This window comes from Neophocaena asiaeorientalis, unplaced genomic scaffold (genome assembly GCF_003031525.2).
Source record: "Neophocaena asiaeorientalis asiaeorientalis breed wild unplaced genomic scaffold, Neophocaena_asiaeorientalis_V1.1 scaffold134, whole genome shotgun sequence".
Lineage (NCBI taxonomy): Eukaryota > Metazoa > Chordata > Mammalia > Artiodactyla > Phocoenidae > Neophocaena > Neophocaena asiaeorientalis.
In genome coordinates, this window is record NW_020185339.1 from 27228368 (window position 1) to 27256351 (window position 27984).

Sequence of the window (27984 nt, forward strand, 5' to 3'; positions counted from 1 at the left end):
TGGTTAGTACCTTGAGGAACTGCAGGCACCAGAGAGAAAGACTTAGACAGCCGGGTTGGATCGAGAGAGCAGATGCCTGGGAAGCGCTCAACTTAACCCCAAGTCTCTCTCCAGGAGGGAAAAAAAGGAACAAAGGGAAACCACACTGCAAGGGACTACAAGGCAATGCCAGGATGAGGGAGTTGGAGTGACCTGGGTGATTCTGTGTGAGTCAGTCAGGGAGGCCTTCCTGGAAGAGGTGAGTCTTAAGCACTTGGCAACAGCTGGTAACTAAGCTTTACAGGCATACCTCGTTTTATTGTGCTTTGCTTTATTTTGCTTCACAGATACTGCAGGGTTTTTTTGTAAATTGAAGGTTTGTGGCAACCCTGTGTTGAGCAAGTCTGTCATTGCCATTTTCCCAACAGCGTTAATTTTTAATTAAGGTTTTTTCCTTTTTCTTTGACGTAATGCTATTGCACACTTACTAGACTACAGTATAGTATAAACATAACCATTATATGTACTGGGAAATCAGAAAATTGTGTGACTCACTTTCTTGCAGTGGTCTGAAACTGAACCCACAATATCTCCGAGATATGCCTGTACCACGCCTTTGTTTCTAACTGTGCTCCCTCTTTCTTGCTGGAGTGGAACGTAGACAAAGTATCAGGGAAGATGCTGCCTGCAGGATGGCTCAACAGTGTCATGGCGAACACTTCCCCATTCTGCGGCCCTCAGTCTTTGCTTAGCTGGGGCAGTTGCAGAACTGGTAAGGTGTCAGTGTCGGGCAGAACCCTTTGTGCCGGCCCAGCAACCCCTGGGACAGGACACCACCTCTACGCTGAATCTCCATTTCCCCCTTGAAGCCTTCTTCAAGCCCACAGGGAACTCTACCGTTGTCAACTTGTCTGTGCTATTCTTCAGTTCTAATTTTATTGATTTTTGAATAGGTAATGTAGTCAGGGTTCAAAGTGCAAAAGGGTATTCAGTGAAAGATCTTTTTCCTACCCCTGTTCCCTCCCTGGATGGGTGCCACCTGAACCCGGTGCTACCGGTTCTTGTTCTCTAACTAGATTTTAAAATCCCATGGGGAGAGGGATGATCTCACACCTCTCTCTGTCCGTCTGTGTCCCAGCTGGGATGAATTGTCCCACCCCATCACCCAAGGGAGTTTTCCTAACACCATATCTTCCCTCCTCATCTGTATTGCTGCTATCATGGGTCAGACCCCCAAGCTCCTCTTAACTGGCCCTCCAGCTGCCAGTTAGGTCCATCTCCTGGACACGCTCCACCAGCTGTCCTACTACATTTCCTGTAATGCTGGGCTCCCACTAATCCTTTACCGCTCCCCATACCTCAGGTCAAGGGCAAACTCCTTGCCACGATGGCTTGGTTTTAGCCACCGCTCCAGACCCATCATTTGCTACTCCCATCAGGCTTCACACTCCCACCAAACCAAACTACTTGGAATTCTCTGATGGGCCACACTGTCTCCTGCCTCTAGGGCTTTCTGTGTGCTGTTCCCTCTGCCTGAAATGTGCTCGCCTCACTGGCCACCCCCTACTTGTGTGTTAGTGCTCAGCCCAAGCTTCTCCCCTGAGGGGCTTCTCAAACATCCCCCTCCCCCACGGGCTGACATGACCTCATCCTCTCTCCTTCAGCCCCCGAGGGTGCCTCTCTCATGCTGTCTTCTCACTGGGTGATCTCTGTTTAAAATTTGACTCCCCCAGTTGACCGTTCGCTCCTTGAAGGCTGGGCTTGCGCATCTCTATATCTCCTCCATCTGACAGAGCACCTGGCATGAAGCAGGAGCTCAGTCAATACTGGCACAATGAACAAATCTCTTCTGTCTCCCAGACAACGCCTAATATAAAATAGACACTCAAAGAGATTTGATTTGATTTGATTTGATCTTTGCTGCTGCTTCTGCTGCTGCATCTGACGTTTTAAAAGAAAATGACCTGTCTCCCCCCACCCAAAGTGACCCCGTTCCCCCTTGATATCATGACAGCCACGTGTGCCCCAAGTGGATCCAAGTGACTCCGAACACCAGGCTTCTCCATAGGCAGCAGCTTGTATGTTTAAATAACAGCACAGCTCAGCTGGAGTTACTTTTAAGTACGACAGAGTAAGGAGTGTGGCTTTGGCCGAGGACCAGGTGTTTAAGGATAATTCCTGGGAAACTGAGCAGTGATTTATTAATGATAATAATAGAACTAATTGAAGGCTGAGTCTGTGCCAGACGCTCTGCCGGGTACTTTACATACATTATTTCTGATTTAATCCTTCCCACCACCCTGTGGGTTAGGTATTAGTTACCCCCACTTTACAGAAGAGGAAGTTGAGGCTTAGATTAACTCATTTGCCCAAGGGTCACACAGCTGCTACTGATAGAAACTAACACTTTTAGAGCACTTACTGGGTGCAGAGACTGCTAAGCTTTTTCCATGAATTATTTCATTGAACTTAGTGCTTACAACAAACAACCCTAGGAAGTAGGTTGTTATTATTAGAAGCGGCAGATCCAGAATTTGTGCCCAGGTTTGTTGCCACCAATGTCTAGTCCTTAACCCCTGAGCCTTATACTTGCAGAGCTGTGTACAGAAAGTTTTACAATCACTCTTCCTCTGAGGTCTGGGACCACGTACGTGGGGGTACATGCTGGAAGCCATGTTCCTGCCAGAAGGTGCTATCATTAGAATCTTAGATTTTTAAAAAGATTTTTTTTATTAAATATTAGCAGATACAGAAGAATATTTATAAAATATGTGTAGGGTACAAAGAAGAGCAGTGCCACCAGCAACCACCATACACTGTTTTTTTTAAATATTTATTTAAGCTGCTCAGGGTCTTAGTTGAGGCACTCGGGATCTTTTTTAGTCGCAGCATGCAGGAACTTGTTTAGTTGCGGCATGAGGGATCTTTAGTTACGGATGCAGACTTCTTAGTTGCCGCATGTATGCGGGATCTAGTTCCCTGACCAGCGATCAAACCTGGGCCCCCTACATTGGGAGCGAGGAGTCTTACCCACTGGATCACCAGGGAAGTCCCACCACTTTAAAAAAAAATCACTTCACTTTGAAGTCTCCTGTATGCCTTTATTCCCATATCTTTCCTCCCTCTTCAGAAACTTCGGTTTCACTGTTTCTTTAGTTTTCTTTATATGTAGCTCTACCACATATTCCTTTTTTTTTTTTTTTTTTTTTTTTTTTGGCCAGTCCTCTCGGCTTGCGGGAATCGTTAGTTCCCCGACTAGGAATTGAACCTGGGCCCATGGCAGTGAAATCGCGGAGTCCTAACCACTGGACCACCAGGGAAGTCCCACACATATTCATTTTTGTATTCATAAAACATATGTTGCTTAGTTTTATGTGTTTTTAAATTTTCTATAAATGGAATCATACTGCATGTATCTTTTTTTTTTAACATCTTTATTGGAGTATAATTGCTTTACAATGGTGTGTTAGTTTCTGCTGCGTAACAAAGTGAATCAGCTGTACATATACATATATCCCCATATCCCTCCCTCTTGCATCTCCCTCCCATCCTCCCTATCCCACCCCTCTAGGTGGTCACAGAGCACTGAGCTGATCTCCCTGTGCTATGCAGCTGCTTCCCACTAGCTATCTATTTTACATTTGGTAATGTATATATGTCAATGCCACTCTCTCACTTCATCCCAGCTTACCCTTCCCCCTCCCTGTGTCCTCAAGTCCATTCTCTACATCTGCATCTTTATTTCTGGCCTGCCCCTAGGTTCTTCAGAACCTTTTTTATTTGTTTGTTTAGGTTCCATATACATGTGTTAGCGTACGGTATTTGTTTTTCTCTTTCTGACTTGCTTCACTCTGTATGACAGACTCTAGGTCCACCCACCTCACTACAAATAACTCAATTTCGTTTCTTTTTATGGCCGAGTAATATTCCATTGTATAAATGTGCCACATCTTCTTTATCCATTCATCTGTCGATGGACACTTAGGTTGCTTCCATGTCCTGGCTGTTGTAAATAGTGCTGCAAAAAATATGGAACGTTTCACAAATTTGCGTGTCATCCTTGCACAGGGGCCATGCTAATCTTCTCTGTATCGTTCCAATTTTAGTCTGTGTGCTGCAGAACAGAGCACTGGATGGATCTTTCTGCAATGTGATTTTTTTCACTCAACATTGCATCCAAGTTGTGGCAGGTAGAAGTGGCTCATTCTTTGTCACTGCCGTGCAGTCCTCTGTGCCATGGATATTTCACGCTACTTATTCATTATAATGCTGACAGACATTTGGATTGTTTCTGATTTTTGCCTTTTTCGTCAGTGCTGCTAGAAACGTTCTTGTGCATGCCTCCTGGCATACATGCGCCAGAGTTTATCTGGGATATAAAACCAGGAGAGGAATTGTGGGGTCATAGGGTATGTACGTTTTAAATTTTTCTAGAGAATGCCAAACTGTTTCTCAAAGTGGTTAAGTTGATTAAATCTCTTTATGTAGAGTTTCAGTGTTCCAATTACTCTAGATCCATGAATGTCAGAATCTTAGGGCAGAAAAGAAACAGAGTCCATTTTCCTCATGCTTTGGATGGAGGAAATTTAGGTGCAGGAAAGTGATGTGACTGGGCTAAGGTGAGGTCACCATCCAGCAGCAGAGCCTGGACACGAACCCCAAATCCCCCGACTCCCTCCCCACCACTGCCTTGGGTCATTTCTCTCTCTCATCCCCCCCTTCTCAGGCCGAGGCCCCAGGGTGTGGCCACCACAACCCGTCAGGCTATTTACAGGGCCAGGCCGGCGCTCGGAGCTGAGCCAGCCAGGGTTTCCACTGGTTCCAGAGGATGAGGCTGCTCCGCAGACGCTACATGGCCGTGCGCCTGGCCATGGTGGGCAGCGCCTTCGTGCTCTTCCTCTTCATCCTGCAGAGGGATGTAAGCGGCAGGGAGCAGGCCACAGAGAAACCGTGGCTGAAATCCTTGGTGAGCCAGAAGGATCATGTCCTGGACCTCATGCTGGGGGCCGTGCACAACCTTAGGGATTCGATGCCCAAGTTCCAGATCAGGGCTCCGGAGCCCCAGCAGACACTGGCCTCTACAAACCGGACCTGCCTCCCCGAGTTCTATGCCCCAGCTGAGCTGAAGCCCTTCTGGGAACGGCCACCACAGGACCCCAATGGCCCTGGGGCAGATGGGAAAGCATTTCAGAAGAAACAGTGGACGCCCCAGGAGACCCAGGAAAAGAAAGAGGGCTATAAGAAGCACTGCTTCAATGCCTTTGCCAGCGACCGCATCTCCCTGCAGAGGGCCCTGGGCCCGGACACCCGACCCCCTGAGTAAGTAGCGCCGTGTCCTGGGGTGAGGCCAGGGCTCTGCCAAAGGCATGGCTGGTATGGCCATGGCCACGGGCTGAGTACCAGGTAAAGGGCTGACAGGGATTTTTGAGTATGGGCAAGGATTTCCTCTAAGCCTTCACTTTTCCTAATCGATTGCCCTTATCCCAGGGCACAAAAGATTTTGTATCCTCACGTCAAAGATTTTGTGTGGGGTTCATATTATGGTCAGGCCAGAGGCTCAGGGAGACCTGTGAGAGTGAAACACAATTGTGAAGGTGACAGGGTACAGAAAAAGGACCTCTGTCCAGGCTGGGACCAGACGTGGCCTAGGGGTGACTGGGAAGGCCTGACTGCAGGCCACATATTCGGTGGCCTTGCCCCATGCTGAGGCCTGCCCCAGAGACCGCAGGACTCCGCTGCTGAGCTCTTGGCAAAGGGCATTTCTCAACAGCAGCCCTGGTGGTCAGGACTATCCCCACACCTCCTGGGTTCTTTCAGTGAAGACTCACAGGGCCAAGAATTCATTCCAATCTTTATTTGAAGCTGTTTGTACTTTCAGTCCCAGGCAATGAACCAGTTCTTAGATCTTCGAGCCGTAGCCACTTCAGTCTGTGTTCATACTGTCCTCACATCAAAGATTTTGTGTCTTTCTCATGTACACTTTGTCATTCCCAACTCAAGAGTAATACCCTTTTTGGCCTTTTCTCACATGGCAGTTCCCGTCCTCGAGTTCATGATTCTTTAGGACTTTGAACCTGGGGTTCCTCAGACTAGGACCTAGTATTGAAGGCCTAGAACATGGAACCACCCCAAGTTATTAGGGCTCCTAGCAAGGAAGGGCAGTGGGCATGAGGGCAGCCAGTGGAGGAAGTCTGGGAGTCTCCTCTGGAAGGCTGCTGAGAAATCTCTCTGATCAGCAGAGGGGGTTAAGAAAGGGCATCAAGGGACTTCCCTGGTGGCACAGTGGTTAAGACTCCATGCTCCCAATGCAGGGGGCCTGGGTTTGATCCCTGGTCAGGGAACTAGATCCCACATGCATGCCACACTAAGAACTAGATCCCAAATGTATGCCACACAATGTACAGTTTCTCTCTAAGAACTAAGAGTTCGCATGCCACAACTAAGGAGCCCACCTGCTGCAACCAAGGAGCCCATGTGCCACAACTAAGGAGCCCACAAGCCGCAACTAAGACCTGTCGCAACAAAATTAATGAATAAAATAAATATATATTTTTTAAAACTATAATGATTAAAAAAAAAAATGTCATTAGGCCGCATGACTCCTTGAGATCCAGCATTCACACATTCCTGCCCCCAGCCAAGATGGCGTGTCAGAGAGGGTGGCAGTGTGGCCAAGTGCCACAGAGTGGCTGGAGTGGATGAGGACAGAGAAAAGGTCACAGGAAATTGTTTGTGATAATAGTATCAGATTCCAGGGAATTCATGAGGAAATGGATTAGAGAGAAACTGTACATTGTAAAGAGAAAAGCCTTTTCCTCTTATTGAGTATGGAAATTGTAGTCACTTTTCTCAGATGTCAGAGTTGCCTTTTATTACTTCCTCTCTGGGACCTCTGGATTGGATTACACTTTATGCAGCACACATATCACTGAGGAAGAGAGAGTCAGCCCTGGGAACTCCTAGAGCAGATGAGAGAAGTGAGGGGGATGCCCTCGGCATCACCGCTGGGGCACCGAGCCAGCTCTGGGGAAGACAGGTTTTGGAGTGGGTTGGTTAGGACCTGTGCAGAGGCTCAGAGTAGGTGGCAAATGGTGGGGAAGCTGGAAACAGGGAGCAGCTATTCCCAGCTCCAATGGGGAATGGAGGCTGGAGGATCCAAGGAGCAAAGGATGGTTATAGGAATCTGGACCGAGCCCTCCCTGCCCCCAGAACTCCCAGGGACCTGGAGAGCTGTATCTACACGTTCATCCTTGCAGATGTGTCAACCAGAAGTTCCGGCGCTGCCCCCCACTGCCTGCCACCAGTGTCATCATTGTGTTCCACAACGAGGCCTGGTCCACGCTGCTGCGGACGGTGTACAGTGTCCTGCACACCACCCCAGCCGTCCTGCTGAAGGAGATCATTCTGGTGGATGATGCCAGCACAGAAGGTGAGGCTAGGGGGCCCCCCAAGGAGAGGCCTGGGGTCTCCCCTGGTATTCTGTGAAAGAGGGCAGGTGCTCCTGAGGGAACAGGCACTGCCTCATGGCCTGTTGTCTGGCATCACAGCTCATCATAGAGGCTGGGAGCAGGAAGAAGGCAGGTGGGGGCCAGGGGGCAGGTAGACCGCATTTCTAGAGCCCAAGCTTCATTCACATTTTACCCCCAAGGCTCCAAAAGCTTAGCAGTTCTGGCTTCAAGGACTCCCTTAGAGCTACCAAGCCCAACCCCAAGTTAGAAATGCCAGGAGCGGTCAGGGCAGGGCAGAGGGTGGGGACGGCCTTCCCTCTGTTTCCTACCTGCCAGACCATTCCCTTGCTCTTGAAGATTCCACCTCAGAAGCCCTTTGCTATAGTTGGTAATAGACAAGTGAGATTGCTTGCCAAACTTCCACCATTCAAAGCAATTCCAGAAACATCTACGGAGTACTTTGTGCCTGGCACTGACTTAGGCATAGGGGATAGTATGACAAGTGACAGATGAGGGACTTCCCTGGCGGTCCAGTGGGTAAGACTCCACGCTTCCAATGCAGGGGGCCCAGGTTCGATCCCTGGTCGGGGAACTAAGATCCCACGTGCCATGTGGCCAAAAGAAAAGACAAATGACAAATGAGACATCTTGCCCTGAGTAGGCTAACAGCTCCCGTAGTCAGATGACTGCTAACAGCACTAACCACAATGGTGTGGCCTGTAACACACCCCAACGGACGTGAAAGGGCATGGACTTGAGAGTCGGACACCCAGGAACTCAAGTCCCAGCTCTGACTCTTCCTAGCTCTGTGACCTTGGGCGAGACACTTAGCCTCTCTGAACCTCAGTCCCCTCCTCTAAAAATGAAGACAGTGGTGGCCGAGGGCTCAGAGATAGATGGTAAATTAGATCATTCATGCGCTACAGAGTACTTAGTCTTGAGTAAGAGCTCCGTGTGCATTAGTTTCATTTTATTCTTTGTGTGGGAGCAAGGCGCTATGGGAGGTGTTATTTCTGTGTGGCATGGCTGGGGCCGTCCACCATGGAGGCCAGATTAGAGCGGCGCCTGAAAGCCCGAGTGTTTAGGGAGAGAAGAGGTGTTGAAGGGCAGTCCCGGAAGAGAGAACTTCCGGAAAAAAACATCAGTGTGTTTGTGCTGTGGAAAATGACACTACAAAGATGTTGAATGAAATCCATGCCGTGCTAAAAGTATTTATTTGGGGGGCAAAATAAAACGAGGTATCATTGAAGGTGCTTAAGCTGGAGGGTGACCTTATCTCAGAAGGATGGCAGCTTTGGGGAGGGTAATTGTCAGGAAGAGAGGAAGAGGACCCCGAGTCCAGAGAGGAAGTTCATAAATCACTTGAGCATGGGATGCCGGGGCCAGAACTAGGAAAGGGACTGCGGGACCCATGCATCGGTGGACTGGGGTCCTCCAGGAGCTGAGCCCTCCTCCCAGGTGGCACATGGGGGCTGGGGCTCTCCCGGGTTGGCTTCCTGTGCCCATGCTCCCGTATCGAGGGCAGGAACTGTGCGGCCCCTCCAGTGGAGCTGCTGACGCCCCCTCCTCTCCCCCAGCCCCCTCCTGCCCTCTGGGTAAGACGACTAGGGCCGAAGCTGAGCATGGGCACTGTTGCGTCCATTTGTTCAGGGAGCTCACATTTCCCCGGGAAGGACAGACACCTAGCAGCACTTACAAAACAAAAGCAGACAAGTACGAGGGATGCAGCGAAAGGGTCTGGTAGATAAACAGCAGAGAGATTAGCTTCTGGAAAGGGAGGGCAGGGAGTTTGGCGGAGAGGGTTGGGGCTTGAGAATGGCCTCCGGGCAGTCTCAGTAGCAGTTTGTAAGGAGTGGAAACCAGTGTATCAGCTGCCCTTCCTCTCAAACTGGGCTCTCTCATCACCCTTCTCCCCACAACCCTGAGCAGCCCATCCCTCAGAAGCTTCTTCCCTTGAATCCCACGTGGTGGAAGTTCTAAACAGTTTCAACTTGTCACTCAGAATTGTGTACATCCCTAAGGCACAGTTGGGCAGTTCCTCTGACCAGGCCAGCCAGTGACTTAGTGCCAGGCTGCCACGGACAGCTTTGAAAGGGCAGAGTGGCCTGTGCCTAGTAGGATGGGCTTGGCAAAGAGCCTGCCCCTCTGGGGCCACCCGACCTGTTCCGGTCCCTTCTGGTGGCCTCTCCCTTGTTGCCCTGGACTCTCTCATACAGTCAACTCCAGCATCTCGGAATCACCTGCCTGAAAAACCGAAACCAGCCATTCTTAGTTTCCTGGGTCCTGGCCTCCTTTGACAACCTGTTAAAACCTATGCCGCTCTCTCTAGAACAGTGCGCAACTGCCCCAAGTGTGCCCAGATCCACATTTGTGCCTGTAATTCCAGGGAACTTGTGGACCCCGGGATAAACCACCCTACCTTGAGGGCTTTGGGACTCTAGAGGTACTTTGAGCAATGTTCAGTTCGGCAAAGAAAGAAAAAAACCCTCAGATCCGTGGTCAGACATCTCTGCAGTCCACGTTTGACCATTTGATCAGATCACCTGGCTCTCATTATACACACACACACACAATGGCTGTGTCTCTGCTGAAATTCAATGTCTTTGCTCTCTGTCCTCCTATCCAGGTGCCCGGCAGCACGGTTTGATCACAAGTGTACAGGCATTTGATACTGGGGGGCGGGTATCAGAAAGAGGCCCTGTGCCGGGCTGGGGAACTTTTTCTTTCCCACTTCACAGTCCGTCCCCAGGCACAGACTTCCCTCCTGCATGGCCAGGTCAGCAGCCGAGGGCCACTCTTGGTCTGGCACATTCCACAAGCTCCTAAAACCTGCCCCCCCACAAGCCTGTCAGTCTACCACGCCCCAGACACGGCAACCCCTTGTCCAAAGCCCTTCCCTGCCCTTGGCAGGGAGGCTGAGTAGGAGAATATACGCCTCCCTCCTGTGGGAATTCGCTAGATGGTTGGGAGGAAATCAGACACTTACCAAGGACCCAGAGAGCTGAGTTATGAATAGGATCCTCTGTGAGCAAGTTCCCCAAGGAGAGAGGAGGAGTGGGGAGATGGGGTTGGCCTAGGAGAGGGGCTGTAGGAAGGGAAGAGGAATCAGCAGGGAGAGGAAAGGAAAGGAGGTGTGTGTTTCCTGAAGTCAGGAAACACACTGTGAGAAACGCAGGGGAGGAGACACTGGGAGCACTTTGGATTAGCCCATGATTTCCCCCACTGCCATCTCCCCTGGCCGGTCAGGACTGAAGTGAGTGGCAGTTCCTCTCGTGGCCCCCTGAACTCCTAAGAGACACCAGTAATGCAAGTTAGGAATTATTCAAAGCCTCCAATTCTAGTTGAATTACAACTTCCAGTGTCTATTCTAACAAGTAAAGTTGCTTTATTACTGCTATTTCTTACCTCTTTCCTTGTTGTATAATATAGGAAGATGTCTCTGTAGTAACTCTATGTCCTGGATTTTCTAGGAAAGTTTCCATTCAATATTTTCTTCGCCATAAAGAAATTCTATTCCCGCATGTCAGTTTCACCTGCCAGTTTAATCCTCACGCTTGGAGATGGAAAGAGGCTGATAATGAGTCCCGATCTGGGTTCGAAAATATAGCCCAGTGTCTAAATGTTCCATCTGGGCGGGAGGATTGTAGAATACGCCCAAAGGGTGTTACACTCGTTCCTTTCTCCTGTTCTCCTTGCAAAAGGATTAATCAAGAAAAATTTCCCCATTGCAGTTCGATTTGAGGCTGGCTAGAGTATAGATGGGCATGAAATGAAAACAGCATAAAACGAGAGAGGAAAAGTTAAGAGAGGAAGTCCTCCCTACAAGAAAGGCTTTCTGTTTTGTTTCTCGTTTCTAGATTTTTCAGCAGCCAAAGTAGAGAGGGAGAGTCCACAAGAGAAGCATAAATAAAGGCGGTTCACTGATGTGCTTAATAGTATTTATCAGTACCTACTGAGCACCAGACCCTGGGCAGGCTCCAGGGGTATAACAGTGAACAGTTGAACAAGGTGTCTTTCTTTGTAGAGCTTACTTTTTTAATGGGAAAGACAGAAAATAAATAATTGCAGATAATAATAAGTGCTATGAAGAAATTAAATTAGAAGAAAAAGAAGAATGCAGGTGATGGGCTACTCAGTAATTAGGCAGCTTTTTTAGTCAGAGTAGCCAAGAAAGGCTACTCTGAACGCTCCCCACAAAGGGAACAGCCAGCGCAAAGGCCCTGAGGCTTAGTGTGTTAATGGGGCAGAAATAAGGTCAGCATGGCTGCAGAGAAGCGAGCAAGGAAGCAGAAACAGCACTGATACAAAGTGAGTTTACAGAGGTGAGCAGAACTGAATCACAAGACCTTTTTAAGCAGTAGTGTGGTGTTTGGATTTTTGAATGTGTGTGGTGAAATATACATAAAATTTACCATCTTCACAGGTTTTAAGTGTTCTGTTCATTGGCATTAAATACATTCTCATTGTTGTGAAACCATCACCAGAACTCTTTCATCTTCCCAAATTGAAACTCTATGCCCATTAAACAATAACTCCCCATTCCCTAGCCCCCCAACCCCTGGCAACCCCCATTCCACTTTCTGTCTGTGAATTTGACTACTGGAGGTACCTTGTATAGGTGGTATCATACAGTATGTGACCTTTTGTGTCTGGCTTATCTCACTTAGCATAATGTCTTCAAGGTTCATCCATGTTGTCCCATGTCAGAATTTGCTTCCTTTTTACGGCTGAGTACACCATTGTTTGTGTAGACCACATGTGTTTATTCATTCATCCACCCGTGGACATTTGGATCGTTTCCACATTTTTGACTATTGTGAATGCTGCTATCAACATGGCTGCACAAATATTTTTTTGAGTCCCTGCTTTCAATTATTTTGGCTGTATACCCAGAAGTGGAATTACTGGATCATATGGTAGTTCTTTGTTTAATTTTTTGAGGAACCATCATACTGTTTGGATTCTTTTTTTTTTTTTCTGTACGCAGGCCTCTCACTGCTGTGGCCTCTCCCGTTGCGGAGCACAGGCTCTGGACGCGCAGGCTCAGCGGCCATGGCTCACGGGCCCAGCCGCTCCGCGGCATGTGGGATCCCCCTGGGCCGGGGCACGAACCCGTGTCCCCTGCATCGGCAGGTGGACTCTCTACCACTGCGCCACCAGGGAAGCCCTGGATTCGTTTTTTAAGTGCAATTTTAAACCACCGTAGTGACATGATGTGATTTATACTTTTAAGAGAGAACTCACTGTGGCTGCAATGTCACGAATACATTGGGAAGAGGAGTGTAGAGTAGAGGCCGGGAGACCACTTAAGACACGATTGCTGCAGTGACGGTGGGGATGGAGAGAGAGAACTGGCCATATTTGCTGAAGGACTGTTTGTGGAGGGGGAGAGGGGGAGAATCCAGCACGATTCCTAGTTTAGAGCAGCTGGAGGGATGCTGGTACCATGTATTTACATGGGGGGAGGCTGGGAGGGCAGATAGGGAAGAAATCTGCGGCACCATTTCAGGCGTGTTAGGCTTGTGGTTTTGTTAGACATCCAAGTGAAGATGGCAAGGCCAGGAAAAAAGGCCCAGGAGCATCTGCATATAGATGGTATTTCAGACATGGCACTGAGTATGGCATGTGTGTGTGGGGGTCACAGGAGTCTCATAGACTCCAGCCATGAGGAATGAAGCCGGGCTGGGGTGGTGTGGTGTTGAACCTAAATGAGGAGGGTCTCATCTAGGGGACATAAGGGAAAATGGTTGGGACCGTCTGTCTTTCCACACTTGGCCCTGCTGCACTCAGCTCTTGGGTTTATGTCCAGTGGGTCCAGGGAGGGGCCTGACTTAGGAGAGCTATCTCACCCCGCCGCCCCTCGCCATCAAAGGGCCTTAGGCTCAACCTCAGAATTCCCAGGTCCCACCTAGCCACCCGAGATTGGAGGGAAGGCGTGGGAGAAGGGCTCTGTAGAGCTCAGGCTGCCCTGACATTCACAGCTCAATGCTTGGCGTGCTCTTACCACAAAACCCACTTCCTATGATGTTTTGTCCCTGGGTTATCTCCACCACCATGAACTTCCCGTAAGCACAGTTACGTTCTCAGGGGAAATGTCCGCCGGCAGCCGCGCCGAGAAGGTAAGTCCCCCGCACGGGGATCCTCCCACCTCCCTGTTAGAGCCAGCACTCGGGGCTGTACTTGGAGGATGAGCCTAGGAGCTCCGTGAAGGCAGGACCCAGACCCCGGCCCTCCCTGCCCAGGATGGTGGCTGGCACCTGGCAGTGTGTTCACAGGTGTTTGCTAAGTGAGTGCTGGGCTGAAGCTACCAAATGAGGCTAATTTTGATTCATAAACACGGGGGACAGTGCTCCCTATTTCATAGCGCTTTAATCTTCGCAGAGAAGATTAAATAAAGTTAAGGGCTTCCCTGGTGGCGCAGCGGTTGGGAATCCGCCTGCCGATGCAGGGGACACGGGTTCGTGCCCCGGTCTGGGAAGATCCCGCATGCCGCGGAGCGGCTGTGCCCGTGAGCCATGGCCACTGAGCCTGCGCGTCCGGAGCCTGTGCTCCGCGACGGGAGGGGCCACAGCAGTGAGAGGCCCGCGTACCGCAAAAAAAAGTCAACATGGAAGCACTTAGTTCCATGAGTGGCACATAGTAGAGCTCAAGTATTTGGGCTGCGTGTGTGTGTGTGTGTGTGAGTGTGTCAAAGTAGAGAGAGTGACTTCCCTGGCGGTCCAGTGCTTAAGAGTCCCGAGTTTCCACTGCAGGGGGCCCGGGTTCCATCCCCGGTGGGGGAACTAAGATCCCTCATTCTACGCGGTGTGGCCAAAAAGAAAAACAAAACGAGTAGAGCGAGAGATCAGTCACGCCTCCACAAAACTGCCTTCGGACCCCGGTTTGTGTGACACTGCGTTGAGAGCGAGGCCTAAGCTCTGGGCCGATCCCACAGCCCTCAAGAGAAAGGACACAGTCAGCCGCCACACCCGCCCCGCGCCGCCACTCCTGAAACCACAGGCAACTCCATTCTGCACAGCGGGGAGCAGAACAGTGGCACAGATAAACCAAAACAGCAGGTACTGAAACATCACTAAGATCTGGACTCTGTTCTGAGGTGCATTGCTTCAGAATAGGGCTATATTTAATGCTCTGAGGATTTCTGACTAAATAACAAGAGTCATGAAGTGAGCCCTCTCTCAGAAGGGGCTGGAGATCTCAGCAGATACCCCTCCCTTCAAAGCGCTTTCCCCACCCCCTCCAATTCCCCCTCCTGGAGACTCCCCCAGCCCTGCACCACCTCTAGCAGGTCACTCATCACCTACCCTGCCGTGGCCCGTTCCCTGGGTGGCCAGGCACACACTGTGCCTAGCTCACGGAGGTGCTGGGTACGTGGTTTTTAAATGTAATTAAAAAGCCGCTCAGCATCTTTTCATCTTCCTAAAGAATTCCATGTGCAGAGGAGGTAATAAAGAGGATTAGAGGAGGGACTTCCCTGGTGGCACAGTGGTTAAGAATCCACCTGCCAATGCAGGGGACACAGGTTCGAGCCCTGGTCTGGGAAGATCCCACATGCCACGGAGCAACTAAGCCATGCGTCACAAGTACTGAAGCCTGAGCTCTAGAGCCTGCGAGCCACAACTGCTGAGCCCACGAACCACAGCTACTGAAGCCCACGCACCTAGAGCCTGTGCTCCACAGCGAGAGAAGCCACCGCAATGAGAAGCCCACGCACCGCAACGAAGAGCAGCCCCCGCTCGCCACAACTAGAGAAACCCCATGCGCAGCAATGAAGATCCAACGTAGCCAAAAATAAATAAATAAATTTATGTTTTAAAAAAGAGGATTAGAGTAAGACTTCTTGCTGCTGCCCCAGAAGCCAGAAATCAATACTTGTGTCCGCTCTACCTGTCAGACTTACTCTGAAGAGCCTGGGAGACAGGGACTCAGACAGGGAGAAATGACTGCCACAACCCCCAGGTGTGGAAAGGAGGGGAGGCCCAAGGCCTAGCTCTGAAAAGATGGGGGGCTGAGAGGGTGCAGAGACCAAGAGGGGCATCTGAGAGCCTTTGTCAGAAGTTGATACTTGATTTGAGACCAAAGAAACAACTCTGAGGTCCTGTCTCAGACATCAGAGAAGGCGCCCCAGTAAGCAGACACAGGATGGGCCCAACAGAGCCGGTGGAACGTCCTGGCAAGGCGGCCACGTGCAGTGGGACCACACAGGGGACCTCGTCCTCCCACCACCACCCCCGACCTTGGGCTTCTGTGGAGTTGCTCAGCGCAGTGTGGGCGGGAGGGTTAAAATGCAGGCCTGCTGGAGGCCTGAGAACGCCCAGACTTGGTGCACACGGGGGATTAGGTTTGCAGCAAACTGGTGAGCTGGCGACAATGACCCTGTCCCTTCCAGAGTACCTGAAGGAGCCGCTGGAGCAGTACGTGAAGCAGCTGCAGGTGGTGAAGGTGGTGCGGCAGGAGGAACGGAAGGGGCTGATCACCGCCCGGCTGCTGGGAGCCAGCGTGGCCCAGGCGGAGGTGCTCACCTTCCTGGATGCCCACTGTGAGTAGAAGAGGGCCGGCCTGGCTCTGTCCCCCTTCCCTCCCTGGCAGAATGAAGAGCTGGGACCATGGCCTCAGCAGAGCACCTTCAGCTCTGCTGTCCCAGGATCGAAGCAGGCTTGGGACTCCCCTAGCTTCTTCACCCCTTTCTCACCCCAGTGCCAAGGATGGTTATCAGGAGGTACACACAGCCCAAAAACAGCTGGTAACCCCACAGTTGCTGGGAGTGTGTTCTGGAGCCCCAGACGTTCCTCTCTCCCCCCACCATCCGAACCTCATTCTGAGCTCAGCCCCCCGGAGAGGCCTCCTGTTCCCACTGGGCACTGGTTGGCGTGGCACTTTCTTGCAGGGCCACATGGGGCCAGGGAGGCCTGCTCCTTGCCCCAAAACAAAACACTTCCCCACCATTGTCAGGGAAAGAAATGTTCCCTAAAAGCAGTGATACAAATTCTGAGAAGCTATAGCCTTGGAGTCAGAAGCCCTAGATTTGCGTCCTGGCCCTGCCACTAACCAGGCCTCAGTTTTCTCTTCTGTTAAGTGGGATGAGGATGCCAACCTTACTCACTGACAAAATGAAGGCTAAATCAAGTCATAGATGCAGTTCATCGAAAATCCCAAAGGGGTGATTATTCTACAGCTGGAGCTGAAGCGTGAGGTGCAGAGATCCCTGGGAGAGGGGACACCCCCCTGTGAAACCCACACTTGGGTGGGGAGGGCCAACTGAGTGGATAGGCTACAGACCCTGAAGACACCCCTCCAGGGCCTTCCCTGTGCCTTTGGGTCCACCATGTTACTCCCCTGAGACCTCCATTCTCCCCTCCAAAGCCACCTCCACCTCTTTTGGGGGGAGAGGGCAGGTGTAGGAGGGTCTGGGAGATCTCTGTCCACTCTCTGTGGCCGTGGAGCTTGCACGTGTTTCCCTGTCTACAGCTAGGGAGTGAGCGCTTGTCGTCCTGGGGCTCCCCGCTGGTGGGGGGCACGGGCTCAGCTGTGGGCAGGACCCTGACTGATGTCTCCTGGTGCCGACCTGCAGGTGAGTGCTTCCATGGCTGGCTGGAGCCCCTCCTGGCTCGCATCGCCGAGGACGAGACGGTGGTGGTGAGCCCAAACATTGTCACTATCGACCTGAACACTTTTGAGTTCTCCAAGCCCATCCAGAGGGGCCGAGTCCAGAGTCGTGGCAACTTTGACTGGAGCTTGACTTTCGGCTGGGAGACCATACCTTTACATGAGAAGCAGAGGCGCAAGGATGAGACCTACCCCATCAAGTAAGTACTGTAGCCTGGTGGGCCCACATCCTGGTCTCCATGGTCCCAGGGACCTGGGCCATCTCAGGTCAGCATTTATGAGGTGCTCTATGAAGCACTTGACATATTTCGTCGTCATCCCCTATGCGGTAGGTACCGTGATTAGCCTGGTTTGCAGGTGAGAACACAGAGGCTCCTGGTGATGAACAGCTGGCCTCAGACTATACACTAGAAAGCGGTGGAACAAGGACGCCCATCCCGCCAATCTGGCCCCAAGCCCGTGTCCCCATCATGGCTCTGTCCTACCTCTCACCATAGCAGCTGGCTCTCACTCACCACCTTCTGTGTGCCAGGCCCTGGGCTAAGGGCTTTCCACACCTTATCTCATTTATTCCTCCATACATGTAGAAGGGTGTGACTGCTGCTTTCAGAGAGATGGAGGGTAGAGGCCATTGTAAAATAGCCATTATAATAAGAGGGGGTGGTGTGTGCACCCAGGTCACTGTCTTTGAAAAGACTGAGAACATATTAAAGGAAAATAGACAGATGTCCTGCCGTTTACAGTGTGTTGCAGTTGCCCTGAACTTTTTCGGGCAAAGGGCTAGATAGCAGATATTTTAGGTTTTGCCAGCTACAAAAAATAACCCTTTCAAAATGTAAAAACCATTCTTTGCCAGAACCTTAGAAAGCCAGGCCAGCTTTGGCCCACAGGCCACAGTCTGCCAACCCCTGAGCTAGAGGGCAGGTGCTTGAAAGTGTGTCCATTGTTTGATGCCCAGCTGGGTTTGCCTTCCCCTCACGTACCCACCCTGCCCCTCCCTCTCCAGATGGCCTGTTGGTGTTGTTAGAGACCACAGACGTCTCAGCTAAACCGAGCTGGGGAGTGACTTTTAGAGTAGCCTCTGCTTCCGGATTATCTGTGCCATTGCTTTCCTATACTGGTCAGGAAACTGAAGGGTCAACAAAATATATATACCAGGGATGGAGGGAAACAGAGTTTGGGGATACGGTGAGCAGAGATAAAAGGGAAGGCTTTCTACCCATGCACATGCCCAAATCCTAAGAAATGCTGCCCAGAGCCTCAGCAGGGAGGGCTCGGGTGGGCCACGGGAAGGAATCCCATGGTCCTGAACACAGCCAGCCGCTCTGTGTCCTTTAGAAGGGGCAGAGGGGAAAGGAGAAGGCAGGAGAGAGAAAAGAAATTAGAACTCCCTATAGACCCTTTGCTTGATTCATAGATGTCTTTTGTTTGAGATGTACATCGACAAAACCCCCTTCCCCCAAGCTGGGGGCCAGGCACACAGTGGCACAGTCAGGGACGGGGCACCTGGCCCCCACCCATCACTGACGTCCCCCGCTCTGATGTCCGAGGACCATACAACTGGAAGACAAAGCTCCAGTGTTTGAGGAATTAATTTGCTCCCTGGTCCAAATGCCCTGGTGGTGTGCAGGGCTTGCCTGAGGTACTTGCATAGTACCCATCAGGAGGCCTGCAGGCAGCACCCTCCCTTCCTCCATTCCCAAAGTCAACGGGAGGCCAGGAGGAGAGGTGAGGGCCCAGGGGACCCTAAGAAGCAGGCCAGGAAATGCAGAGTGTTTCCAGAGGTTGCCTGTTGGTTGTGGGTCTGCAGCGAAGTTCCCCGTGTAGAGTTTATCCTCAGAGATAATTTGTCAGTGGCTTCTTGGTCAGAGGGACCTCTCAAAGCCAAGAGACAGGCCCAGGTCGGGGAAACCCTGAAGAAGTAGCAGGTTAGGGACTTCCCTGGTGGCGCAGTGGTTAAGAATCCACCTGCCAATGCAGGGGACACGGGTTCGATCCCTGGTCCAGGAAGACCCCACATGCCGCGGAGCAACTAAGCCTGTGCGCCATGACTACTGAGCCTGTGCTCTAGAGCCCGTGAGCCACAACTACTGAGCCCATGTGCCACAACTGCTAGAGCTCGTGCTCCGAAACAAAAGAAGCCACCGCAATGAGAAGCCCCACGCACTGCCACAAAGAGTAGCCCCCGCTCGTCACAACTAGAGAAAGCCCGCACACAGCAACGAAGACCCAATGCAGCCAAAAACAAATAAATAAATAAAATTATTTTTTAAAAAAGGAAGCAGCAGGTTAGTTCCAGAATGCTCATCTGGGATCCCAGGACTCTCTGAGGCTTTCCTGGCCTTACTTGGGCTGGCTTAGAACCCCTGGGAGAGGCCACAACCAGTGACAGAAAGCTTGCCTGAGCTTGAGGGTTTCCCAACCGAAATTCCTTCCAGAAAGTGGCTGCAGGAGCCAACTTCAGTGTGACAACAACAGCCATAGGGTAACGCCAAGGTCCTGGGTAATAGCCTTGACCAGTCAGTCCAGTGCACACTGATTGAGCCCCTGCTGTGTGTGAAGCACCTTGACCGGTTCCGGGCTGACAGAGAAGGTTTCTGCATGGTTGTACCACATGGAGCCACCCACTGAGGCAGCAAAGCCCCATCCAAGCCAGCCTGGCATGGCACAGAGGTCAACAGCTAACAATCTCTGTGCGCTCCTGCCCTGTCTGCCACCCCCGCCTTCAGCCCTTAGCCCAGCCCCTCTCATGAGCAACGTGGTATCTAAGTTCTAGATGTTTTTGTCAATTAATCTAAACATGGGTCTGTGCCTCCCTGCCTTTGTCTGAAAGCCAGAATCTTCTTGTAGCCCCCAAATGCTCCCTGCAGTTCAAGTAGAGCTTAATTTCACCTCGCTTCCTACTCTGTTTCTGGGAGCACCGATGTCCAAAAACAATTTCACGTAGCTTCTGATAACCGAGTATCTACTGTGCTTTAGGAGAAAGCGTTTGATTTAGGAGAAAATCGTTTGCCAAAAAGCAAACGATTGTGGCTTTTCCCTCAGCTACTACCCTGAGCTCTCAAGAGGACAAGATCTGTCTCTCTTTACTCTGTACGGCTAACACGTAGCACAGGCCCTGGAAGCCCGTGTGTGACACATCCTTGGTTGAATGAATGAGTGAATGAATGCCTTCTAGAAGAGAGTAATGATAATTACATCTCTCCTCAACCTGATCTTAGAAGGTGAAGAGAACATAATAAAAGCTCAATAAACATTTGCTAAGTACATAAGCTAGTGGAAGAGGGGCTGCATATCCCAGGTGAGAGGAGAGGAGGAGGGAGGGAGTTTAGGAGGCGTCATCGGTGAGTTCACAGCTTTCCACGCCAGGTTCTGGCCCCTCTTCCCCCCAGAAGATGCACATGCTTCTCCCTCTGTCTCTCCAGATCCCCGACGTTTGCTGGTGGCCTCTTCTCCATCTCCAAGTCCTACTTTGAGCACATCGGTACCTATGATAATCAGATGGAGATCTGGGGAGGGGAGAACGTGGAAATGTCCTTCCGGGTGAGAGTGAAGAGGGCTTCGCGGGGGAACCACAACGTCCCAGGGGACGGCCTGAGAACCTGTCTCTTAGGCAGTGCCAGGGATATCAGTTCTTCAGCTGAACTTGGAAGGGTGGCTGTTTCCCGTCATGGCTCCACCTTCCCTCTGCCCCCTCCCTGTCCACGGCAGTAGGGGCTTGGGAGTCGGATTGGACAACTTGAGAACAAATTACTGGGCAGAACTCCTCAGAGGGAAGGGGTAATAGAGGTAATAGGAACCAGACATCTGGGGACTGGTGACATCTTTCATGATGTCTGTTGGAAAAGGGTTAGGGTGAAGGTGGAACAGGTCAGTAAGCAGTCACTATCCTTTTTCTGGAAAAATCAGGCTCTGCTTTCCAGGTCAGAGACCTCATGCCTTGGTAGCCTTAGGAGTTTCCCTCCCGCTCTGTTCAGCAAGCCCTTCATAACCGTAGGAGAAGATGATGGCCAAATTCTGGTGGGCCCCAGAACTGAGGGATTTCAGGAATAAGGAAAATCAGGATTAGGTTGGAAGAAGGGCTTGCCTCTCCATGAAATCTACACAGATCCCCATCCAGTGGAGAGTAATTAACAAGCGAATGAGCTTGTTTATGAAGTCACCTCTCACAGTGCTTGGCACATACAAGCACATCATTGATACCTGCTGTTACTATGGCTATGATTATGTGTTTCTGTTGCTGCTACACTAAAATGAATCACCACATACCTCCCAATCTAAAAACCTGAAAAAAGGAGAAGACACAGGTGGAAGGGATGTCGTAATCCAGCGCTCTGACAGAGGAGGGTCACCAGCTCAGTCACCATAACTCCCATGGTTCTGATCCTAGGCTCGTCCGTGAGCCTCTGACCTCTGTTCAGTCTCTCTGCAAGGAAGCTAGTGTGATAAAGGTCCAGGTGATCACAGCTGTTAATTAATGAATTGATGCTTCGATTAGGTCACAAGTTGATCTCGATTTGGAGGAGCTTGAGTTTCCAGTAACACCTGCGTGAGCTGATAAAATCACATTTCCAGGTCAAAAAGCCAGGGGGGGCTTCCCTGGTGGTGCAGTGGTTGACAGTCCACCTGCCGATGCAGGGGACGCAGGTTCGTGCCCCGGTCCGGGAAAATCCCACGTGCCGCGGAGCGGCTGGGCCCGTGAGCCATGGCCGCTGAGCCTGTGCGTCCGGAGCCTGTGCTCCGCAACGGGAGAGGCCACAACAGTGAGAGGCCCGCGTACTGCAAAAAAAAAAAAAAAAAAAAAAAGCCAGGCGGCCAGAGCTCACAGTAGTAGATGTACATAAAATTCGCCAACTGGCTTTTCTCCAAAGTGGGCCCTGGTAACCCTCAGGACCCTGCAAATTCCTGTTTGCTTTAATCAGAGTGAACCAACATCAGAGAGCCAGAGATTGTGTAGTTATGGCCTGGGAAGAAGCCTGGTCAGTGTCTTTTTTTTCCAGCGAGAGGGCGCAGTGCAGCATTTCCCTGAGTCCGTGGACCTGGGGTCTGGCACCCTGGGAATGGAACAGAGCTGCTTGCGGGGGGAGGTTTTCCCACCCACCCCCTGAAAACCCCATCCCATATCCTCTTACGGCAGGTGTGGCAGTGCGGGGGCCAACTGGAGATCATCCCCTGCTCTGTGGTCGGCCACGTGTTCCGTACCAAGAGCCCTCACACCTTCCCCAAGGGCATCAGTGTCATTGCTCGTAACCAAGTGCGCCTGGCTGAGGTCTGGATGGATAGCTACAAGGAGATCTTCTACAGGAGGAATCTGCAGGCAGCAAAGATGGCCCGAGAGGTGAGGGGGAGGGTGCTCAGGAGGTGTTTAGATGAATAGAAGGGCAGAATCCCAGCCCCTGGTCAAGAGCTTAATTACGACAGAGACCCACCCATCTCCACCACCTGGTGCCTTTACGCCTCAGACCTTGGGAGCTAGAGCCCGGGCTCTACTTTGGAGGCTAGAGCATGAGGAGAGGAGGCTTTGTTGTCCCTGCCTGGAGAGCCCCAGTATCTTTTAGGAGGGGAGGGAGAAAAGATTTGGAGGAAGAACCTCTTACGGGAAGAATGGCTTTACTCTGAGAAACTAGGAATTGAGGACTGGGAGAAAAGTGGAAGTTCACAGGAGATGGGGGTGGTGGTATGGGTGCGGGTCCCAAAGTCGAGGCAGGGGCGTTGGGATCAGATGTGGGGCCCAACTGGTCCTGAGCAGGAATGAACAGGAGACCCACTCTGGGAGAAAGTAGCCCCAGAAACTCTGGGCTGCTTCCACCCAGACAAGAAGGTCAAGGCTGGTGGAACTGACCCTGAGGGGGCTGGCTCGGTTGACAGAAATCCTTCGGGGACATTTCGGAGCGACTGCAGCTGAGGGAACGACTGAACTGTCGCAACTTTTCTTGGTTCCTGCACAACATCTACCCAGAGATGTTTGTTCCTGACCTGAAGCCCACCTTCTATGGAGCTGTGAGTCTTGAGAACCAATGTGCCCGCCCATCATCACAGAACCCCCGGGAGAAAAGTTCAGGACCACTTACCCCGCAGCTGGATGACAAACAACTGATTTTTACTCTCCACGCTCCCTTATCCGGGAGGAGGACCGAGAGGCCACCCTAGAGCTAGCTAAAAACCTTAGAAGGAGGAAACAACCCCTAAGCAGCGGTTCTCAAATACTCACAGGCCTCAGAATCACCAGGAAGGTCTGTTAAGACGCAGGCTGTTAATTCAGGAGGACTGGGTTGGGGCCTGAAAATTTGCGTTTCTAACAAGCCTTCAGGTGATGCTGACGGTCTGGGGATCACACTTTGAGAACCACTGCTCTTAAGGACATTCCCATATGCCGAGGGCTTCTCCCAGGGACCTGGCAGGTTGCCCACCCTGACCTTGCCCAACCCCTGGGCTCTGCACCTCACTTTACTATTCACTTCAGGCGTCTGCCTTAATGAGCCGAGGAGGAAAGTCACAGAGGAAAAATCCAGCCGTGCGCATTTATTCCAGGTGGATCCCACACCACTCACCGAAAACTTCCTAACTGTGCTCCCCTGGTTCCCCTCTCTGCTCCACATTCTGTAGCTCAAGAACCTCGGCATGGATCATTGCCTCGATGTGGGAGAGAATAACAATGGAGGCAAGCCCCTCATCATGTACACCTGCCATGGCCTTGGCGGCAACCAGGTACAGAGCCCAGCCCGAGGCGAGCCTGTCTCTGGGGCATCTTCTCTCTTCACAGGCCCCCTTCCTCCGCTCATAATCGTCCTTTCCTGAGGACTAGGGTAGGGGAGATCCAGAGAGGGGGGGAGATACCAGCCCTGCCCCCAGTCTGAGGGGGAATGCATGATACCGACAGACAAGGTCTTAAGTGTGGACCAGGGGCATCCAGAGAGGAGTGGGCAGCAGTGCTGGCTGCTAGAGAGGGGCTGGGGGGAGAGGATTGGTTTTTGGTTTGTTTTTTTTTTTCCCACACTTCCCACCCCGGCAGGGAAGGATTGTTCATCAGAGGAGGCTTCCTGGAGGATGCCAGCTGCTGAGTGATGTTTTAGGGTGACTGTGAAAAATTTTTGAGCCCCTCGGCTACACTCAACTTCTATCTTCAATGCCTTCCCTACCCAGAAGGTACCACTATGATCCTAGCACCCATCAGTGACCCCAAAACAACCACCTACTGACATCTCACAGCTACCTGGCATCCTGGGAATTTCCCCCATGCCCTACAATGCCCAGCTCTTCCCTGAGGAATAACTAATAACCTCCCTGGACCCAGCCCCTCAATCTACCCTGAATGCCCAGCATTTGGTAAGTAAGAGGCACTTGAAACAGAGCTGAGGGCTTCCCTGGTGGCACAGTGGTTGAGAGTCCGCCTGCCGATGCAGGGGACACGGGTTCGTGCCCCGGTCTGGGAAGATCCCACATGCCGCGGAGCGGCTGGGCCCATGAGCCATGGTCGCTGAGCCTGCGTGTCCGGAGCCTGTGCTCCGCAGTGGGAGAGGCCGCGGCAGTGGGAGGCCCGCATACCACAAAAAAAAAAAACAAACAAAAAACAGCTGAAACAAGGAAAGGAGTGGCATGGGCCACTGAACAGGATGCCAACAGGATGTTCAAATGAAGACAAAGTCACTGGAGCGATTTCCTGTACCGCTGGCCCCGTGGTGATTTTAGGTGGCACACTGATGAACATTTTTTCGATAGTAATCTATTAGCAAAAAAGAACTAGCACATGATTTCACCAATAATGCTTTAAATGAGGCTAATTTTTTTTTTTTACCTTTTTTTTTTTGGTCACGGCTTACAGCATGTGGGATCTTAGTTCCCCGACCAGGGATAGAACCCGTGCCCCCTGCAGTGGGAGCGTGGAGTCCTGACCACTGGACCGCCAGGGAAGTCCCTAAGTTATGTTTTTAACTAAAGAAAAAACATTTAGTAACTATTATCTGTCATTCCAGTATCACCCAGATGCGGTGGCACATGAATTACTAAAGTCTTAGCACCTACTCGCTTTCCTCCCCAGGAGGCCATCTGTGGTTGGCATCTCAAGGCAGTTGGCTTTGGAAGGTGGTAGGCAAACTCTCTGCCTGCCCCTCAGGACCTCCTCTTATCTTGTGTTCTAGTACTTTGAATACACAACCCAGAGGGACCTTCGCCACAACATTGCAAAGCAGCTGTGTCTCTATGCTGGTGCTGACACTCTGGGCCTTAGGGGCTGCCACTTCACTGGCAAGAACAGCCAGGTGCCCGAGGGTGAGGAATGGAAATTCACCCAGGTGAGTCAGCGGCCCAGAAAGCTCAGAATCAAGAGCCTGAGACCACAACTGCCCCCTCCCTTCCTCCTGCATCTTCTGCCTGAGATACTACGGGGTGGATCCGGACAATGTACAATAGAAAGTATGGGGAATGTGCGCTTGGTCACAGGCAGGGTTCTCAGGGCTTAAGTAAGGTTTGGTGATGGCTGGTTCTGCGTGATATAAAGATGGGGTCGGGGTTATGGTCCAGGACCAGCTCTGTCATAGCTCACGTATTTTTAGGCTGAACACAAGTAGATGAAGTTGAAGAGTCACTTGTGGTTCCTGCCTGGCCTCTGTGTGCCAGGCGCAAGGCTGTGCACTCACATACATTGGTTTGATTAATCTTCCAAGTAGGTGGTGTCCCCATCACTAGAGATGGGCCAGCCGAAGCTCAGCAAGTTTGTGACTGGCCCAAGACCCTTCACTAGTAAATGGTAGGCCTGGGGTTCTGATCTAGATAAATCTGACTCGAAAGCATGGGTTCTTTCCATTACACCACACTGCCTCGGGATAAATGATGTAACTTCTACAGGATTGGGCCCAAACCAGCAGCCCCCAGTGAGCCTCCACACCCCACTCCACCCCAATCCCCAGTCCTTGGCTTAGGGAAAGAGGAGGTTAACCTTGGAGCTACAGGGAAGGGAGGAGTCTGAACATGGTCAAAGGCAGAAGGTGCGGGTGGGCAGCAGTGGCCCAGGTCTTTGAGACTGGCCATCTGGAGTGGGGGGTGGTCCTGAAAGCCTTTTTCAGTTAGCCCATGGTCCTGCCTTCCTCTGTTCCAGCCATTCATGCTAAAGCTGGGGGTGGAGAATTGGTACCACGTACAGGTGGAAATTCAGGCATGCATCCCGTCAGAGTATCTGGCATCCAAGGAAAGGAATTTGGAAGTGCCCTCTCTGTGCCTCATTGGGTTTCCTTTGCCTTTTGTCTACTGACCCCTATTTCATTGCCCCCTAGTAGCACTGTCAGAGGTCTGAGGCCCAGGCTGACCGTTTGCCGTGTCATCTTTTTAGGATCAACTCATCAGGAACTCAGGATCTGGTACCTGCCTGACATCCAAGGACAAAAAGCCAGCCATGGCCACCTGCAATCCCAGTGATCCCTACCAGCACTGGCTGTTCATCTAGGCCCTGGATCACCCCCCTGTGGGAGATCCCACAAGCCTCTTAGGAAACAGGATTTGGGGGAACCTGATGTTTGAGAACTTGATCATCAGTTCCCTGTCGGCCTTAAAGATGGATTTCAAACTCGATGCAAATCAAGGCAGGACCTTCCTACTCCTTGCAACAACATTGGGCCCATTTTCTTTCCTCCATGTTGGTGGAAGAGACCGTTAGAACACATAATACGTTACCTAGAGCTCTCCTTCTGCCCTAGAAACAGACTTGCAAAGCAGAGGAGGCAGCTGGGCTAGAGCCCAGGGCGGCAATGCTGATTTCAAGAAAAGTACCTCTGCAGTCACGTCCTGAATCCCTGATCATCTAGAACACCCACAGAATCCAGTGAAACGGTATATTCTACCAGAGGGCTTAGAGGTCTAAGAGTCTCCCTTGCTAACATTACCTGAAGCTTCTTGACAGGAATCCTTTATCTTATTTCATCTGCACGATAGTCCCGTGAAAAAGACAGGAACCACCGTGCCCATTTTATAGACAAGAACGCTGAGGCAGAGAGAAATAAAGGAGCTGGTCTGTATCCTGAACCTGGGCTCCTCCCACCACACCACAAGAACACTAGGCAACTAGCCATCAGCTCCCCGCTCGCTCTTCCCTCCAGGCTGATCATTTCTGGCTGGCTCGTCTCCATAAAGCCTAGAGCAGTGCAGCCAGGTAGCTGTGAGGGAGACCATATTTAGGAATCCTGAGATGTTCGGTTTTGAAAGAAAACTTGTGGAGCCAGTGATTCTCAGGTTTAAGTCCCAGAACCTTTCTTCAGTGCTCCATGTATAATGTAGTTCAGAAGCAAAATAGCCACGGATGAAAATGAGGGTGGGTGAGGGCATTGCCCACCAGCCCCTGAACTTTTCTAAAAGCCTGCAAGCACAATTTGAAAATCATCGTTTTAGTCCAGCCCTATCATTTTCATATTATGAAACCAAGGCCAGATAAGTGAAGTTATTTGCCCCAGGCCACACAACCACGTATCGGCAGCCCTGAGGCTAGGACCCAGATAAGGCTAACAAGAGCCCTGGGAAGTCTGAAGAAGCCGGGACAGCAGGTAGTGTGGAGCACGACTGCGTGACGCCTCGTCTGCGGTTCTCGCGTGAACTCCCCGCACAGGGCAGACCTGCCGTGCGTGTCAGCTCTTCCCCAAGCAAGTTGGACCCCACCACGCATGGCTGCTTTGCCTGAAGTAGAGAGCCCAGCTGCCCAGAGGACTCATTCCTTCTTGGAGGGCTTTCTACTTGAGTAGCAGGCTGTCTTCTTGAACATCACCACATGAGGGTGCCGTGGGACCACAGCTGCCTCTGCTTCCCACGAAGCTCCCCGCCGCAGGAAGTCTCCTAGGTCCCATGGGGTAGCCCAGCCAGAGGGAGAGGAGAGAGTGGCCAGGACGTGTCCTGGAGTGGGGAAAGGGAAAAGTTCTTTCCCAGAAAGAGAAGAGAATTGCACGTGAGATCCCACTGGAAATAAAGGTTT

The 27984-nt window shown here is 51.4% G+C and overlaps 1 protein-coding gene and 1 non-coding gene across 2 annotated transcripts; one reads left to right on the plus strand and one right to left on the minus strand.

Moving 5' to 3' along the window:
• Positions 1-27984, plus strand: GALNT6 (polypeptide N-acetylgalactosaminyltransferase 6). Its single transcript, XM_024736569.1, has 11 exons — positions 1-238; positions 4706-5298; positions 7236-7408; positions 15817-15966; positions 16999-17233; positions 20459-20576; positions 22171-22371; positions 22902-23033; positions 23640-23741; positions 25172-25324; positions 26359-27984. Exons 2-11 carry the CDS (start codon positions 4808-4810, stop codon positions 26470-26472), a joined length of 1869 nt encoding a protein of 622 aa, XP_024592337.1. The 5' UTR covers positions 1-238; positions 4706-4807; the 3' UTR covers positions 26473-27984.
• Positions 4003-4109, minus strand: LOC112394454 (U6 spliceosomal RNA). Its single transcript, XR_003002145.1, has one exon. It is a non-coding gene; the product is annotated as a U6 spliceosomal RNA (small nuclear RNA).

Bases quoted from the DNA above. Each gene is read 5' to 3' on its own strand.
- GALNT6 (XM_024736569.1), top strand. From the start codon at position 4,808: ATGAGGCTGCTCCGCAGACGCTACATGGCCGTGCGCCTGGCCATGGTG. The intron at 22,372-22,901 runs GTGAGGGGGAGG...CTCGGTTGACAG, and splicing joins CAGCAAAGATGGCCCGAGAG to AAATCCTTCGGGGACATTTC. The intron at 25,325-26,358 runs GTGAGTCAGCGG...TCATCTTTTTAG, and splicing joins AGGAATGGAAATTCACCCAG to GATCAACTCATCAGGAACTC.